At 43.5% G+C, this 18,730-nt stretch overlaps 2 protein-coding genes across 3 annotated transcripts in view; one reads left to right on the forward strand and one right to left on the reverse strand.

The window, feature by feature from the left end:
- Positions 1-17,799, reverse strand: part of LOC140069824 (heme-binding protein 1-like) — a 32,134-nt gene extending 14,335 nt beyond the window's left edge. Inside the window, exons 1-2 of the mRNA XM_072115983.1 lie at positions 17,162-17,799; positions 1,612-1,700 (exon numbers count right to left, since the gene is read on the reverse strand). Of these exons, the coding sequence (XP_071972084.1) occupies positions 1,612-1,700; positions 17,162-17,393 (321 nt within the window). The 5' untranslated portion in view covers positions 17,394-17,799. The remainder of the gene's footprint in view (positions 1-1,611; positions 1,701-17,161) is intronic.
- The window catches only part of FANCM (FA complementation group M), a 103,062-nt gene that overhangs the window by 26,098 nt on the left and 58,234 nt on the right, over positions 1-18,730 (forward strand). The window lies entirely within an intron of this gene.

Consider the following 18,730-nt stretch of genomic DNA (forward strand, 5'->3'; position numbering starts at 1 on the left):
ATGCAAAGTACAAAAACACACAAAAAAATTATTTTTATCAAGAATTTTTATGAACAATATTAAAACGGATGCAGATTTGTGTGCCATCTTACGTTCACAACTTGTATCCCATGCTCACACATAACACAGGCACCCCTCCGACATGGCCACTGTTACATCACTTGCAGCTCCTAGCGCCACCGTATTTTTAGCAGTGATCAACTGCTACTTTCGATAAAGCTAACAGACACAATAGGAACACCGGACCGAGCTCACAGTGGTCCGTCGTATTCATGAGGGGGCGGGGACTAGGAGGCGGAGACTGCCGCATGAAGCCTGGCAGTCACCGCCGGCCTATGGAGTGGGAGGGACGGTTCAGGAAAGGAGCAGCGCCTTGGACTGCCCGCTCATGAATACGCCGGACCGCTGTGAGCTTGGTCCTGCGTTCCTATTGTACAGTGTGTCAGTGTCTGCAGCTTACTTTAGTAAACAGCTCCTAGTGTGTTGTTGTTTTTTTTGTTTTTTTTTTTGGGTTACTTTTAATGCCATCCTTTTATACCAACAAAAATAATTTTTATTGTAAGAAACTGAAGCATGAAGGCAAGGAAACTTCCATTTGTGGAAGTCTATGGGAACTAATAGAAACGGAAGGAGTTCCATGTATAAACCATATTGGGTGTCATCAGAACGGCATAGGGTAACGTACACCTAGTGGTGGTTTGAACTTGGTCTTGGTTTTGTATCTGTAATATTTTAGTATATAAATGTTGACTTTTGATCTCAATTACTCTGTTATCATGAAATACATTCTTAAATAAGGTGGTAAGGGGGATTTCCTTGCCCATCAGTGGAGTGCCCCCTAGTCATAGGTGAGGTGCTATTTGCAGAACAAATCATAAGGCAATGTGCTTGTTTTAATGTTCTACAAAGTTAGAGACAAGTGAAGAGTAACCGGGTGACCGGGTTACTTCATCCAATTTTTATCTATAGGAGAAGTTTTCCAGATGACTTCTAACTCAGAGATAGCAATTCTTATGATTTTGAGTAGTCTTGGATAACCGTGCAAGGGAACTTTTACATAATACTCAAGGGATAAACCTTTGGAGAAGGCACCTGGGACATCATTTGGTATGATGTAAAGGCTGTATTGTCCAATGGAAGGGAATATCAGCCCTAAGTATATTGCTGATATATCCACTAGGAGAACATCATTAAGTGGCAGAGCCAGGGATACTTGGTAAATAAATAATAGATCCTTGATGAATAGTTGTAAGGAGTAAAGATTTCTTGGAATATATGAAGGAACTGGTGGCCTCTTCCAGTCTCATTTGCAATGAGTTAGGACATCTAACTGAGCCAAAAGGGAGGGAAGTTCAATTGAGGAGGAAATAGAAGACTGGTTGGTAGGTGTCCACCACATAGAAGATGCTTGGCTAACTCTCAACTAGCAATTATTTAGTATTGCACTAAAGTGTGCTCACACATACCAGTTCCCAGCGTTTGTAAAGCGAACCAGGGGTGGTCCTCGGCCTGACCCCATATGTGTTTCCAGTGAATGCAATTGGCTAATGCGTACGTGTGACCACACCCCTGATGTATATTTTTCCAGTTAAAGGTAAAAATAAAAATCACCTTTTCTTTGCAGCTCATCAGAAGAAAGGGTACGCTCTGCCGCTCCTCTGCCCGATTTCTTGTAAGCTGGTGAATTGGCTCTGCCATCTCTGTAGGGGAAAAGAATGGTTAATATTATGGTGCCAGATCAGAAAATTGTCGTTTTTTTTTTTTTGAGGGGGGGGAGTTGACACATGAGTCTATCTAGTGGTTGTTTTCTGCTGTTGTAACTTCTTTTTGTGTAAATTCCCCCTATGGGTTTAGAAGGTGCACTTGTCTTTTTTACCTTTTATTGTAATTCTTGGAAGTGACAACTACTGATTTGCCTTCCTATTTATGCAGTGACATAATGTAGGCATTTGGGAATTTTAGGTTCTTTAGAGCTTTTTAAATATTATTTTGTTATCAGTATGTTTTGATGATTCTGTATCAATGGGATCTTTTGTTGGCAGCTTGGATGTAGTTCTGTAGATTATTATTAGTTCTGTATTCTTTGGACTGTGGACATTTGTAAACCTCATCCAGTGATTATTTTGCCTCCAGCTACTGCCAGGAACATCCTAAGACTGAGAGCCGCTAATCTCATTGAGATATTCGGGTCATGGCGGCATTAAGTGCTGCCTAATTACTAGTGAGTTTCATCTGATTCCCTGAAATTAACCACTTCCCAGCATCCTAATAATATATTACAAGCATTGAATACAACAGATGTTAGACTCTATACAGCTTTTACCAGCCACGGACAAGTGTCAGACTAAAAAGAACATTGTCTAAAGTCTACTCACCTAGGTAGATACAAGGTGAAGGTTTCTTAGAAAACACGGAAATCCTTTCCGTATCCCTTTACACCCCCTTAAAGACCTCTTTCTTCTACAATTTTAACTAATTTTTACAATGATTTTTACTGGATGGACATTCAGCCTCAATGAGTCTTAAATGACTGTTTATTCCAGACAATCTACTAAATGACTTCTCTGCTTAGGGGTTGCAGTGATTTTGAGTTGCAAAACCCTTCATGTGTGCAAAGATCAAACTTTAGCAATGTTACAACACGGCACTGTGAAAGCTAATAGGGTGAGGTTTTGACTGCGAAGTTCAGAAGGGTCTATGCAACTTGTGAGCCGTAACATTATGGCAAGATGTAACCTAGTCATTGCCATATTTAATCATGTTAAAAATCGCAGCGCAGTCCTACAAAGAAAAATCTGTAACCTCCTGGTGCTCGTGCAAAGTGGAAAATGATTACGTTTTTTCTGTGTAGAGAAGACTGCCAATGGCCACAATTACACGCATAAATTGTTGGCACAGGGTAGATTTCTGATAAATCATAGCAGAAGAAATTGCCATTAAAATAGAACATGATCAACCAGTGAAATGTACTTATTGATCCAGGCATTGTGCCTTTGGTATTCTTCTTATTTTTGTTATCCATGGCCTCTTTCCTTTTCAAATCAACTTTAAAAATGATGCTAATGAGCCAGAAGGGGTCTGGGGGTGTTGCTAGAGTTCCTCTGTGCTCACAGGCTGTTACATTATCTTGCCTTTCCCATCCTTCTGACTGCTGTAATCTCATGGTAGAGCATGGAGGAGCTCGGGTAACTCCCTCCGTAGCACTTGTAGGTCATTAGCATAATTTTAAAAGCCATGGATAACAAATATAAGAAGATTGCCACACTCTGAGTACCTGGGTAAATTCCTCTGGCTTATCATGCTTGATTTTGGTGGTAGATTTAAAGGTAACCAGTCATCAGGTTTTAACATTTTGACCTTATGATTGAATTCCATAGGGGTTTTAATTCAATTACTATTTTCTTTTATAATTAACGTTCTTGGTTCCATGGAAGTGTTCTAATCCTGTGTCATCACAGCTCTATATGCTCTCCCTCCTGCAGATGTGAGATTTCCATGCAGATAACCTCTACATTAGGAAGGGGGTCCTTGCCTCCATCCTCTTTGCTGGCAGGGAGCCATGTATACTTTTATCTACTTTTTAAACTGGAACTTGTTTTAGTTATAAAAGAAGATTGGTAATTGGTTTAAACAAGACTATGAGAACCCGTCATTAGTTCAGTGTGAAATCCTGATGGTAAGTTCCCTTTAAGGGATTGTATGGACAAAATTGTTTCTCTCCATTTTTGGATTCTATTTTAATAGACGACTATCCTTAGGATAGCTAAGAGAAACAAAAACCTGCTGCACCAGTTTCACAAAATACATTATCTGATAGACTGGGTGGGGTAACCTTCTGGTGTCACGAAGAGCTATATGAAACTGCATCCTGAAGCCTGTGGCTGTCTACAAGCCTCATGGGAAGAAGCTCTTATTTCCCTAATCCTTGTCTAAGGTCTTGCTATGGGAGATGCTACATCAGTTTCCCCTTCAGGCATCTCTATAAACTCCACTATAATTATCTTTAAATAATTGATGCTTTGTATACATCTATCTTCAAATATATCATAAATGTCAGGTTTCTTAGTTCTCAAGAACAATGTACAAATTTTGGCAGCCATAAATTATAATCAATCTTGTTTTCTTTAACTTTTGGTGACCCGCCCTTATTTGCCCCAGACATTCCTCGACATCCTAATTACATGGAGTCAACGTGTGACCGGTAAAGAAAGCTTTGCAACCGTTCCTATATCCCACTGCCATATACTTAAAGTGGCTCTTCTTTGCTCCTAACCAAGGGTTCTAAGGGCTTGTATTGGTTGTTTTGGTGAAGGTCTGAAGTCACTGAGATCCATCATTTTCAAACTCAATACCCTGTGTGTGTTTTCATCTAGCATCGGGGGTCCCCTATAATGTATCTCCAACTCTTTTTTTATGTTTCAAAAGATCAAGGTCCTGGACACCTCAAAATTGTTGCATAGTGTTCTGCATTGAAATATACTGTAAATACTCAAGTATAAGCCATGCTGAGGCCCCTCATTTTACAAAAATAAAAACTAGCTAAGCCTAGGGCTAGAAGTGCATTGGTCACAGCCTCACCGAGAAATATAGCCAGCCAGCACATGCCCCCCTAGTATATAGCCAGCCAAGCCGGTGGAAGGGCGTTGGAATGGTGAGTACAGAGTTTATTTTATTTTTTGTGTATACCCGAGTATAAGCCGTGTGCTGAAAAACTTTGCTTATACTCTAGTACAGGGGTCTCAAACTCAATTTACCTGGGGGCCGTTGGAGGTAGATTCTGGGTAAGGCTGGGCCGCATCAAGTTTTCCACACAAAATGTGCTTACAAAATATCATTATTCAGATTCAAATGTCATGGCGTCTCCCAGTGCAAGGAAAGCCCCAAGCTGGGAGACGTGTTTTCTCTATAAACGCGTCCTGTGTACCGAGGGGTCCCAAGCTCCTACCGCACTGAGCCCAGTCAGGGACACTCCATTCCCCCCTCCCCCACCCGGTACTTGCCTCCCCGTGTCCCTCCCATCGAAGAAGATGAAGTCGCCGCTCTGACCTGCACCAAGTGCGTTCAGAGCGGCGACTTCATCTTCTTCAAGCACCGGAGGGAAGGGGATTAACCGGTTACGGGCCCTTTCCTGTTTTTTCATGTCCATTTTTCACTCCCCACCTTCAAAAATCTATAACTTTTTTATTTTTACACGTAAAGAGCTGTGTGATGGATTGTTTTCTGCGTAACAAATTGCACTTCATAGTGATGGTATTAAATATTCCATGCCATGTACTCGGAAGCGGGAAAAAAATTCCAAATGCAATGAAAATGCATTTGCGCCATTTTCTTGTGGGCTTGGATATTACGTCTTTCACTGAGCGCCCCAAATGACATGTCTACTTTATTTTTTGGGTCGGTACGATTAAGGGGATACCAAATTTGTATAGGTTTTATGTTTTCATACATTTACAAAAATTAAAAACTCCTGTACAAAAATAATTTTTTTTATTTGCCGGCAGCCATCGCTGTGAAAGCACCCGCGATCGGTGCTAGCGGTAAGCAGTGGCGTAACTAGAGTCCTCTGGGCCCCAGGGCAAAATTCCCAACAGGGCCCCCCCCCCCCCCCCAGTATGCATAAAAACATTGAACACCATCCACCAGTAGCAGTAATCAATGTCCCCCCCCCACCACCAGAAGCCATAATCAATGTCCCGCCTCACCAGAAGCCATAATTAAAGTCCCCCCTCACCAGTAGCCATAATCAATGTCCCCCCCACCAGTAGCCATAATTAATGTCCCCCCTCACCAGTAGCCATAATCAATGCCCCCCCACCAGTAGCCATAATTAATGTCCCCCCCACCAGTAGCCATAATTAAAGTCCCCCCCAGCAGTAGCTATAATTAATGTCCCCCCCACCAGTAGCCATAATTAAAGTCCCCCCCAGCAGTAGCTATAATTAATGTCCCCCCTCCAGTAGCCATAATTAATGCCCCCCCTCCAGTAGCCATAATCAATGCCCCCCCTCCACCAGTAGCCATAATTAATGTTCCCCCCAGCAGTAGCCATAATTAATGTCCCCCCCTCCACCAGTAGCCATAATTAATGCCCACCTCACCAGTAGCCATAATTAATGTCCCCCCTCACCAGTAGCCATAATTAATGTCCCCCCCAGCAGTAGCTATAATTAATGTCCCCCCTCACCAGTGGCCATAATTAATGTCCCCCCCAGCAGTAGCTATAATTAATGTCCCCCCCAGCAGTGGCCATAATTAATGTCCCCCACAGCAGTAGCTATAATTAATGTCCCCCCCACCAGTAGCCATAATTAATGTCCCCCCCCTCCAGCAGTAGCCATAATTAATGTCCCCCCACCAGTAGCCATAATTAATGTCCCCCCCACCAGTAGCCATAATTAATGTCCCCCCCCCACCAGTAGCTATAATTAATGTCCCCCCCTCCAGCAGTAGCCATAATTAATGTCCCCCCCACCAGTAGCCATAATTAATGTCCCCCCCACCAGTAGCCATAATTAATGTCCCCCCCACCAGTAGCCATAATTAATGTCCCCCCCACCAGTAGCCATAATTAATGTCCCCCCCACCAGTAGCCATAATTAATGTCCCCCCAGCAGTAGCCATAATTAATGTCCCCCCCTCCACCAGTAGCCATAATTAATGTCCCCCCCACCAGTAGCCATAATTAATGTCCCCCCCACCAGTAGCCATAATTAATGTCCCCCCCACCAGTAGCCATAATTAATGTCCCCCCCACCAGTAGCCATAATTAATGTCCCCCCCACCAGTAGCCATAATTAATGTCCCCCCCAGCAGTAGCCATAATTAATGTCCCCCCCAGCAGTAGCCATAATTAATGTCCCCCCCTCCACCAGTAGCCATAATTAATGTCCCCCCCTCCACCAGTAGCCATAATTAATGTCCCCCCCTCCACCAGTAGCCATAATTAATGTCCCCCCCTCCACCAGTAGCCATAATTAATGTCCCCCCCTCCACCAGTAGCCATAATTAATGTCCCCCCCTCCACCAGTAGCCATAATTAATGTCCCCCCCTCCACCAGTAGCCATAATTAATGTCCCCCCCTCCACCAGTAGCCATAATTAATGTCCCCCCCTCCACCAGTAGCCATAATTAATGTCCCCCCCTCCACCAGTAGCCATAATTAATGTCCCCCCCACCAGTAGCCATAATTAATGTCCCCCCCAGCAGTAGCCATAATTAATGTCCCCCCTCACCAGTAGCCATAATTAATGTCCCCCCCAGCAGTAGCCATAATTAATGTCCCCCCCAGCAGTAGCCATAATTAATGTCCCCCCCCAGCAGTAGCTATAATTAATGTCCCCCCCAGCAGTAGCTATAATTAATGTCCCCCCTCCAGTAGCCATGATTAATGCCCCCCCCCCCCTCCAGTAGCCATAATTAATATCCCCCCCAGCAGTAGCCGTGATTAATGTCCCCCATAGGTAATATCCCCCCAAATAGCCATTTCCTATCTTTCACCTATGCACCCCCAAATAGAAACAGGGCCCCATATACTTAAGCAAGATAAAAAATAAAACTCTTACCTAGTTATCCCGCTCCTCTTCGCGCTCTCTCTTCTGCAGATCGGCGCAGGCGACGGCTGATGACGCGTCTGCCAGGTCAGGTGCCGGGTCATGGACCTCAGCAGACCCGGCGCAGGCAGACGTGTCGGCGTCTATGGATGCGATGGGTGGGAACGGCCGCTGAGGTGGGTGGGACGGTGGGCGGATCGGGGGCCCGTTCTTATTTTGAATTGGGACAGCTCCGGGCCCTCCCTGATCCAGCGCACGGACCAGATACAGAACAGTCCGTGCGCTGTAACGGGAAGGCCCGCGGCTGTCACAATTTAAAACATCTGCCCGCTGGGCTGCGCCGAGTTATCAGCGCAGCGCAGCGCAGGGGTCAGGTGCGGGCCTCTGACTGACCATGGGCCCGGTCTCAGTCGCGACCCCTGCGACCGCGATCGGTACGCCACTGCCGGTAAGCCTTTGCTGCAATATGCAGCAAAGACTTACCGGCTGAGCCCTCTCCATGCAGCGCGACCAGGTGGGGGCCACAAAATATTGTCCCGCGGGCCGCAGTTGGCCCGCGGGCCGCGAGTTTGAGACCCCTGCTCTAGTATATACGGTATGTCGAGTTCCTCATATAATAAAATGAAGATTATTTCCTCAGACAATATGTTGGCCATAACTTCCATGTTTTGTCCTAATAGGCATATGTGTGTATGTAGATATATGTATTTCCCCTTGTTTTGTAATTCCATTCACACGTTTCTTACATACCGTACTCAGAAATCATATGATTTATTATAAAAGCAGAAAAGCCAACTCTTTTGCATGTACCCTCTCATAAGGAGCTTCCATGAAAAGTTGGATTTAGAAATGGCTTTAATGTCACATTTTGGCAGGTTATTAAAAAGGTTTTTTGTACATTATAAAGTGCTTAATTGTACAGCAGTGGAGTGTACTACGGGAAGTCACCAGGGTCACCATTAAACCTTCCTCAGCCGTCTGGGATTGTGTCTATCGTACTTTAGAGAACAATGGAGTGAACTGTAGTCCGATTCTCCACTCTGCTTCCATGTGCCGACCCCATTGCCAGCCACCAACATTCCCGTCGCAGGTTATTATCGCCCGTGAGATTAATGCACTTTTATCTACTATAGCAGCGGTTCTCAACCTGGGGGTTGAACGACAAAAACGCAGGGGTAGCCTAAAGCTATCATGGCCATGATTTTATTGCGTTTTTGTGCATAATGCACACTTGTTTTATGATTTGCGACACACTAGTTGCTGTGGGACCTTGAATTACATCATTTAAGGTCTCGCTGCAGGGGTCGCTGTAGCAGCTGTAGTTCTATACAGAAGGACCCTCCAGCAGGGATTTTGGAGGGGTTTGTTCTGTTGAGATGGGGGCAGATCTGGGAGGGAATTTTGTGTTGTGGAGGGGTGACAGGACCAGGGGGTGGAATTCTGTTTAAAGAGTGGGGGGGGGAGGGGACAACTGGGGAGAGTTCTGTGTGCGGAGGAGGGAGCAGACATGGGGGACTACCTGAGTGAGGTGAGGAGGAACATAAGACCTGAGGAGGGGGGGGGGGGCAGTTTTATAGTAATTGTTTTACATATGGGGCAGTATTATAGTAGTTCTATTCCTGTACATAGGGGGCAGTATTATAGTAGTTATATTCTTGTACATAGGGAGCAGTATTATAGTAGTTATATTTCTGTACATAGGGGCAGTATTATAGTAGTTATAGTCTTGTACATAGGGGGCAGTATTATAGTAGTTATATTCATGTACATAGGGAGCAGGATTATAGTAGTTATATTCTTGCACATAGGTGGCAGTATTATAGTAGTTATATTCTTATACATAGGGGGCAGTATTATAGTAGTTATATTCTTGTACATAGGGGCTGTATTATAGTAGTTATATTCTTGTACATAGGGGCTGTATTATAGCAGTTATATTCTTGTATATAGGGGGCAGTACTATAGCAGTTATATTCTTGTACATAGGGGACAGTATTATAGTAGTTATATTCCTATACATGGGGGGCAGTATTATAGTATTTAGATTCTTGTACATGGGGGGGAAGTATTATAGTATTTAGATTCTTGTACATAGGGGGCAGTATTATAGGAGTTATATTTCTATACATAGGGGGCAGTATTTAGATTCTTGTACATTGTTTAGGGTCACTGCAACATGAGGAACTGTATTGCGGGGTTAGAGCATTGAGAACCACTGTACTATAGAATATCATGGTAGTATTGTAGTATTCTTTGTTTAGCCTAAATGTTCTTGGTACCTCCAGCTACCACCACTATGTAGTTGAGACTGTGTTGCAGGCTATAAAAATAGTCTGCGCACCCACTAATATATACAAGGACAAAAATTCCAAAAATCTACATCTATTTTATGTCTAAACAAATATAGAAAATCAATGCAATTGATGGCTAAAAACATTTAAAAGTACCGTAGTAAAGTAACTCCACCTCAATGATAAAGTGGGTCAAATAATGCCACAACAACCACCAATCCTGCAAATAAAATGAATGAGGAATTCCCAAAGTACATGGCAAGATGTGATCTGATGACAATAAACCAAGTGATCTGAGCAGACAAACATCTTATAACCGTGTAGAACAAACACCAAACCTATAATAGTCACAAAATAGGTCAATATCAAAAAAAGATGAGGATATGTCTTACAGTAGATAAATCTATTGAAGCCCTGTAGATCAACCCAAGTCCCTACTGTATATGACCGGGCAACAAACCGTTACGTATACAGAGCTGCTGAGCGGTGGAGGTGTGATGAGACCCAGGACTATGCTACAACCAAGTGTAGCATCGCCTAAAGCGACTCCCTCAGTGAAGCGAAATGCCCATAAGACCAATTAGTCTGACAAATCTCCCTGTGGGGTACCAAACCTGGAATCATGGAACTGAACTCCGCTTGTCCATTCAGTTAACTATTTCTAGATTTAGTCTGGTAAATCCCGGAAGTGCATGAAGCCAGTTCAGGCCAGACATACTTGTGGGCATCCGGCATGAAGACCATTTGGAATGACTGTACATATTTAACTTAGTCCAATAATATTGGCTAAAAGGTACAAGACTGTGATGGATAACTTGGACATGAGCGGAAACCAAAAGAGTCAACAAGTTGCTGCCTATAGCGCGGACCTGTAAATAATTGATGGTTGCCATGGTCTTTGGCTTCTGCACACAGTTGATCTATCTACATCAGTGAAGTGTATACATGGTACACTTGTTCTGTGAAATGTAACCTGTCTAATAGACCCATGCTAGCAGTGCGGCAATGCTTGCCCGTGCAAACATAGTGGATGCTAAGGCTACATGCACTGGTGGTTACAGTGGCTACCACATGGTTTATGTCTTGTTATTGGCTCCTACCCGAGCCGAGCCCACACTCTAATAACAAACTGGCCACAAAGGGGGACCAAAGTGTGACCCCTCCCTTCACCACCGCCGCAGCCTAACGTTAGCAGCACGAGACTACTGCAGACTCTGTACAGCAGCACAGCATTGAATGTACGTACAATCTTTTTAGGGGTAGCTATGTGATTGATTCTAGAATAAAAGTAATAAAAATGTTATATATTGCAGCTTTTCAAGGAATGACCTGTTGGAAATCGGTCATTATTATCACATAGGTGTTGGTCCTACCTGGGGGTGCTCAAGCCTGTTGGCTGTCTGAAGCGACTGTAGCCGGGACAAGGGTTGCTGTATCTTTGTTACTTACAAAGCATAGTACCAAATAGTGGGGGAGGAGGGTTTGCCCGCCCACCCACCAATTTAATATTAATGGCCTCAATACTTTAATCCAGTAAAAGACCAAAAATCTGCAGTTTTTCTCATGAATTTAAATGGTCATTTAAGCCTTCAGTTAGCTATAAGGGTGCAGTCACACATGGCGTTTTTTAAAATGTATCTGTAGCAAACACGGTTAGCACTTGTCCTCATTTCCGTGTCAAGTACAGGTAGCCACAGACTGTACACCTGGGATATAACACCAGGGGGGCTTCAGCTTCACTTCCGTTCTCTGCTATTTAGGCACAAAAATTTGGCACTTGGACCTTTTTTAAAAAAAAAAAAAAATGTTGTTGCCTTTCCAGTTTCATTTGATGTGCGGCTGATGCACTTTGGCTAATTACCATGTTAACTGTAAGCCATTACAGTTTTTGCAAAATGAATAAAGAGCCCCTTTTTATCTCTCCCCTTATGTTTTAGTAAATACTTTTATTCTTCATGATATAATAATACTGGAGGATCTTTTTTTAGAGCTTTGTAGTGTGCCCTCTCAAGGAGATGTATCTCTACCGGACGTGACTGTCATCGCTAACAGGACAGTGTCAATTATCTCCCCAACTGGTAACACCCACTTGTCAACTTATTCATAATTTCCTCTGTGAATTACTTTCATCCTCCCCCCCCCCCCCCCTACATTTCCAGTCAAGCAGTTGGCAGAGCTCTAAGATCCATTCAAGCCCGCCCCCCCCCCCCCCGTCTACTCACAGCCGCTATGACTCGTAAACCCACCCTTGCACATCAGGAATAATCTGTTTGAAATTCTCGCACATGCATCGGTGCGAGTCAGAGCCACCAGTGTGCATGCGCAGTGTTCACCTATGGCAACGGCCTGGGGTGCACAGCCCGACGTCTAGTAGGTGTGTGTTTCCAAGCAGATTAGCAGTGACATGGAGCTACAGGCTGTGCAGAGGGGCAGATTCATGAGTCAGAGCGCCGGTGAGGAGCCTGAGCTTGACTCTGATTCCTCCTTCTGGCAGGATGTGCCCGCTATGATACCAGGGAATATAACAAACTTGTTTGGAAGACAATTTTTAGCTTAAGAAGGGTGGCATTTAGGTTCCCATTAAGGCAATTTTAACTAACATTAGCTGTCTTTGTGAAAATGTGTTGATGGGTGCCCTTTTGAGGGAACCTGTCACCACATTATTACATACACCGCTAGTGTCATGTTCCCTATTCACTAACTTACCCGCTTCTTTTAGCTTGCATCCCCATAAATCACCTTTTATCTATATTACCTGGAATTCAGAGGGGGGTGTCCTGTCCGGCCAGCCCCTCCCATCTACTCATCTCCATGTCTTATACCTCCTTACTATTTAGCAGTTCATGTCATGTGACCAGGGTAAGCTCATGTCAGGTCCTTTAGCCTCCTAACAATGGCAAACTGTACCCCATGTATGTATCTGAGCACATGAAGTCACAGCAGCCTCTATGGACTTGTACTCCTTTTCATCCTCCATGGAGGCTGCTGTGATTTCATGGAATCACATTGTGGCTTGTGGGTCATGAATAAGCCGGACCGCGCTGTAAGCATTTCTACTGTACAGTATGACATTGTCTTCTAGCGTTATTGGAGGTTTCTGATAACGCTAGCAGTGTAACACTGCTGCATCTGTTGTAGCACTTTAGTAAGCAGCTCCTAGTGCCTAGTGACCGGTCCTCTGTAAGCATTCTTAATACTGTGGGACTTTTATGTAAAATCTTGTAGTTTTATCTGCTAAAGTAAGGACAGGATTGAAATGTAGAGTTCACTTTAATACACAACAAAGAGCTTTTCCGTGATTTTCTCAAATCCTCTTATTGCGGCAGCTGACACATGAAGCGGCTCCTAGGCTTCTAATTCAAGGCCTGAATGCTTTGCGAATGGAGGATCAACATGCAAGGTCACTGAATGCACTCAATGGCATCTCCCAAGTGTTATCTGCACTGCATGCTCCACGCTGAACTGACAGCGAGCTCGGATAAGTGCTTTCTGAATGAATCAGCAGAGCTGTGGATTTTTTGAAGACTCACACATGAGCTAGGAGTGTGCAGAATAAAGTGTCTGTTTTATAGTCTCAAATTTTTTTAAGTTATTATGGGAAAACTGCATTGAAGAATGGGAACTACTGTATATTCAGAGAGTAAAGTAATATACGTATTTCATTTTTATTCTCCATTTGACATTAAAGGAAAGGGAATTCTGGACATCAAATTCTGATCAACTTCTGCTCCGCTGTCGTCAGCCTTCCCTACATAGTGTAAAGATAGCCGGCTGCACCCGTCATTCCTGCTGTGACTTCTAATTCCTCCTTTGCTCCAGTAATGCAGTAGGCGACTTGCAATGCTGTCTGCATTGTGTGTTTAATGTTGTACACTGTACGTGCTTTTGGTTTCATTACTAGATGTGCAATCCTAAAACTTGGCTCATGTGCCTTGGATAGAAGTGAGTTCACACTGAGCATATATTCGACATATACCTTGGTGGGAATTCTTAGCTGCTTCCTGGGAATTGCTCAGTTATGCAGGAGAAATCATTGGGGTGGGTACCAAAATGTGTATAGAGGGATGTGTCCGAACGAGTAAATGGGTATGAATTGGCGAACAGGCTGCTGGCGCACATTATGATTTAGATACCCATAAGTACTAATGCAGGTAGATGATGAGTGCTGGGAAAGCGACACTAAAATCTATAAATGTACAGTATATATCATGGATTAGGTTAGTTTATGTCCTATTCTCTATGAAGTTACCTGTCTCCACTCTAGAGGAGTGTAATAGGTGGCTTAAATTGTCATGATGGTCCATAGTATATTCAGAAGTGCGCACCCACCTGCTTTTCATGAAGAGTTAATAGTGAAATGACTGGTGACAATGTTTTGGTGATAACTATGAACATGCCACTGCTTTGGACTTGGGTGCTGACTGACACCTTTAGCTGCAGCATCACGCTAATAACAAAAAAAAAAATAAAATAAATTCCTGATTTTTAAAATTCTTCTTTTGGGAAGAGCCAGAACAATGAATGGACAATGAATTTAGCTGTTGCTCATCTTCCGAGAGTACACATTTTATACATGTGTGAATAGGGCCAGAAATAGCTGCCCTCCAATCTTGTTAATGGGAAAGGGTGACAGCTGGATTGTCACAGCGCTTCATTTGGCCTCCTCTAAACATATTGTAAGGAATACCAGTAGCTATCTGTGTTTAAGTCTGACTGCACACTCTTGACTTCTGACCTTTTGGTTCTCAAAGGGTCACAGGTCAATTTCTTGTATGCTAGCGAAGAGCTATGGAAATCTGGTTTTGGGACCACCCAAAAAAAAGCGTCCATTTCCCGCCCCCGCCCCCCCCCCCTCCCCCCCCCCCCGCTTTCTCGATTTGTGACCATGACTTCATTACTCTGACTCATTGAAAATTTAATTATTTTAGAGGGAAGTTTTGCATAATTTCCCTCCTGTTGGCAGCGTGTATGACGCCCATGGCTGCTTCTCAGTAGTTTTCTAGCTCTGTATAATCTCCTGTAAATCTGCCCAGGGCTGAGATCTCCTGACATATCGCTTATCATTCGTGTGTTATATGGGGGATGGAGATCCACAGCTAGGTAGATGCCATATGGGCGACCATACACTTTGTTAAGCTGTTAGTGTGTTGAACAAAGATTCCTGTGTTGTCAGCTGGTAAAGGAGTGAGACCCTGTTCTGGTACCACGGAGAAGGAATTGGGCATATTAAAATCCAGCATGACTGATACTACTTCAAATCCACTGCTGAGAGTTGCTGAACCACCAAACATTTTAGGTTTCTGGTGGTTTATGTAGAAAATGAATGTTTATAGAGAACCTCTCGTCCTGTAACCTACTAGGTTGTATGCAACTCCGCCTGTATTGATATCAATACACGCCCTACGGATCTCCATGTAGTTGTACCAAAAAATATACCAGCCTTGAAGCTGTTAAAGTACAGTACAAGATACAGGCAGTTCCCGGGTTACATACAAGATAGGGTCTGTAGGTTTGTTTTTAAGTTGAATTTGTATGTAAGTCGGAACTGTATATTTTATCAATGTAATCCCAGTCAGAACTTTTTTGGTCTCTTTGACAATTGGATTTTAAAAATGTTGGGTTGTCATAAAAACCAGGATTAACATTAAAGCTTCATTACAGACACCTGTGATAACTGTTATAGCTGTTTATTGTAGCCTAGGACTAAAGTACAATAAATTACCAATATCCAGTGGTCCGTTTGTAACTAGGGGTCGTATGTAAGTCAAGTGTTCTTAAGTAGGGGACTGCCTGTATTTGAAAATCCATCTGAAAATTCTTCAGTGACTACTGCATGTTTTTACATGGAATTGGGAAGTTGAGGGAAGTCAATATTTTGTCCAGGAACGTCAAATACAAGCAGTCCTGGATTACGTACAAGATGGGTTCCATTGGTTTGTTCTTGAATTTTGTATGCAAGTCGAAATTGTATATTTTATAATTGTAAGACAATTTTTATTTCTTTTGTGACAATTGGAGTCTCACTTTTTTTTCCTGTAATAGGACCATTGATTATCAATAAAGTTTCATTACAGACACCTTACAGCTGACCATTGCAGTCTGGGACTATAGTAAAGCTTCACCACAGATCACAGTGGGCAGAGGGGTCCATCTTTAACTAGGAGTCGTCTGTAAGTTGGGTGTGCTTAAGTGTTAGGGAATATGTTTTTCTCATGGGATTCATATCGTATCTCAGAGTATTATACAGGGAAGTGAGCATGTTGAGACTCCATCCAGTCTCGCTATTGTGTAGAAGAGCAGCAGCGTTGTCACTAGCGGGGCACTTGTCACTTGTGGTCATGTACGCTGCGCTGAGAGAATAAGCTCTATGGTGTAAATCCTTTGTTAATAGACTTGTGTGGACTTGGGGATGATGCTCTGTCTTCTTGGCACTGAAGAGATTTCAGAGAAATTGATGAAATCCTCTACCATAAAAGAATCCTCCAATTATTGGGAAACTACAACTCCCAGCATGTTCTGACCACTATATACACTGACATTTGAGAACATTTGTTTGTGTTTTACAAACCCTGAAAACTGATCTGTACCTTGTCTTGGTCCCTCAGTTCCGATATATCCCTATGGGAGAAACGCATCTCCTGTCCTAATAGTCTTACTAGAATGTGTCTCCCTAAAGTCTGCATTTGTCTAGATGGGATACACTTGTAGCAAACTAATAGGATTTCATTATCTGTTTCCTTTCAACCACAAACAAAATTGATACACAAAGTAAATAAGAAAGTTGTAGAAACTTTCACTATAAGCATTAAGTCTGAGACCTCTTTGAATATTTTGGAACGAGTTCTGCATGTATTTATGGCTTTCCTGGGATAATCTAATGATCGGGCAGTGACTGCTGTGGACCTTCCAGTGAGATCCCAGTCTTTGAAATGGCTGATAACAGTGAACAATCGGTTGCAATTAATTTCACAACACATTGTAAATCCTTATAAAAATCACATTAATAACTTAATAATAACCTTATTATGCCCAATTCTTATATCATCCACTACACAGTTCGCAACCAGCTATATAGTGCCTTAGAGGTCTCTGTGGTAGAGCTACATCACCTGCTGCTCTGCCTGTGGAAGTAGGAGGCTCTGGATGAGCAATGTTGCTGATGTAAGAGGTTACTGAAATGCAATGCTGCTTATGTGCCTATGGGACTTTTCGAGCGATATTAAAAAAAAAAAAAAACCCAATATATCCGATATGACACTTGTGTCTTTATCGTGAGGCTCTTGTGTGTATTATGACTGATTCGGTACTATGGTGCTTACCATTTGGCACCTCGACTTGATGTCCTCTTGCCACGGTTTGCCAGTAGTTGAGTAGCCGGTCCTGTTCACCATCCTCCATGGGTTCGGTTTCTTCCTCAATGCTTCCGTTGCTGTTATACGCAGAGTCTGATCCCAGCTCATCCGTCATGTTGTCCAAGTCATCTAAAGTGATCATCCCAGCGGCAGCAGGCTCCTGCACCCCTCCACTCATCCTACATCCTTCACGCTGCATTTTTCTCAAAATTCTGGATTCTAAAATCCAAAATAGAACTGGTCTAGACCCTCTAGAACTTGGATTGATCTGTAAGAATCCTATTTGGGATCCAAGTTGAGAGTACGACCTAACCCTAGATGGTGGCACGATTACTAGGTCACAGGATATGAACTATCTAGCAGAGTTGTATCTGGAAAGGGCCAAAATGACTGTCTACCCAGAATGCAGCACTGCGGAGTGGCTGAACCGACATGGGTCAGGGAAAAGTTGAGTGCACTTTTTAGTAGGGAGTGGAGTTGGTGGCCGTGCCCTGCACAGGACAGGGGTGCAGTCCACCCGTCCTTCCTTCCTGTCGCCCTAACCCTAGCAGGTCTCGGACTTTAGCAGGGCTGAGTGTTGCTGCGTCTCGCAGCAGCTGCTTTTAAAAGCTGAGCATTAGAGGAGGGTTCAGGAAACCCTTGAGGGAGGGGAGAGGCAAATACACAGACACATGCTCCCAGTCAGGTGGGGGGAGGAGAGCGCTGTCACTGTACTTTAACTCTCTCCATGCTGATAACAACCTAGCTGAGCTGAATTTGTCATCGCTGTTGTATTCCTACGTAACTCTAATGTAATGAAATGCGGAGCCAGAAGTGATACAACTGGGAGACAAACAGAAGTTCACTATTGTAAAGAAACTGCATGTGTGTGTATAGAGCTTAAAGACCTTGCTTGGCCCTGTATGTAGAATAGACCATACATGACAATGTTTCCTGGTGTAAGCGGGCACCGCCTCTCCCTGCCCTCTGCGGAGAATGTGCTACACACACATAATCAATGTCCTATGTTTTGATGAACAATTTATGCAAATTAGGAAGTAACCTGGTTCTCAGCGCCACCTAAAGGTAGATGCCCTATAAGTAACCTGTAGGTGGCACTAGAGACATTTTTCTTCATTGCTGAAGTGCGATAATTTGCATATATTTTCCCAGGGAGCTTTGCCTTCTAGACCATGTGCGTCTCTGTAAGTTTCTACAGGTACAGCCAGAACTGACAACATGGAAAGTTTATGCAGTGATGGACGAGGCATCGAAAGATGAAAAGTTAGAGAATAATTTACCAGCTTACATTGAAGGGCACGTGATCATGATATAAGGGTCTCTCTAAAATATTCTACATGTGCAGAAATATACATGTCTTCCTACTTCAGGGCTATGACTAGGTCTGTGATATTCGTAAGCTCCAGTGCACACCTTAGTACATGAGTGGTCCCGCAGGACTGCAGTGACTCGCAGATCCATAGGTGACTGGTCAGAATCTCTCCACAGTGTTCTGGTAGGAGATATGGCAGACATATTGCTTGCATTTCACAGACT

Source organism: Engystomops pustulosus, chromosome 7 (assembly GCF_040894005.1).
Source record: "Engystomops pustulosus chromosome 7, aEngPut4.maternal, whole genome shotgun sequence".
Lineage (NCBI taxonomy): Eukaryota > Metazoa > Chordata > Amphibia > Anura > Leptodactylidae > Engystomops > Engystomops pustulosus.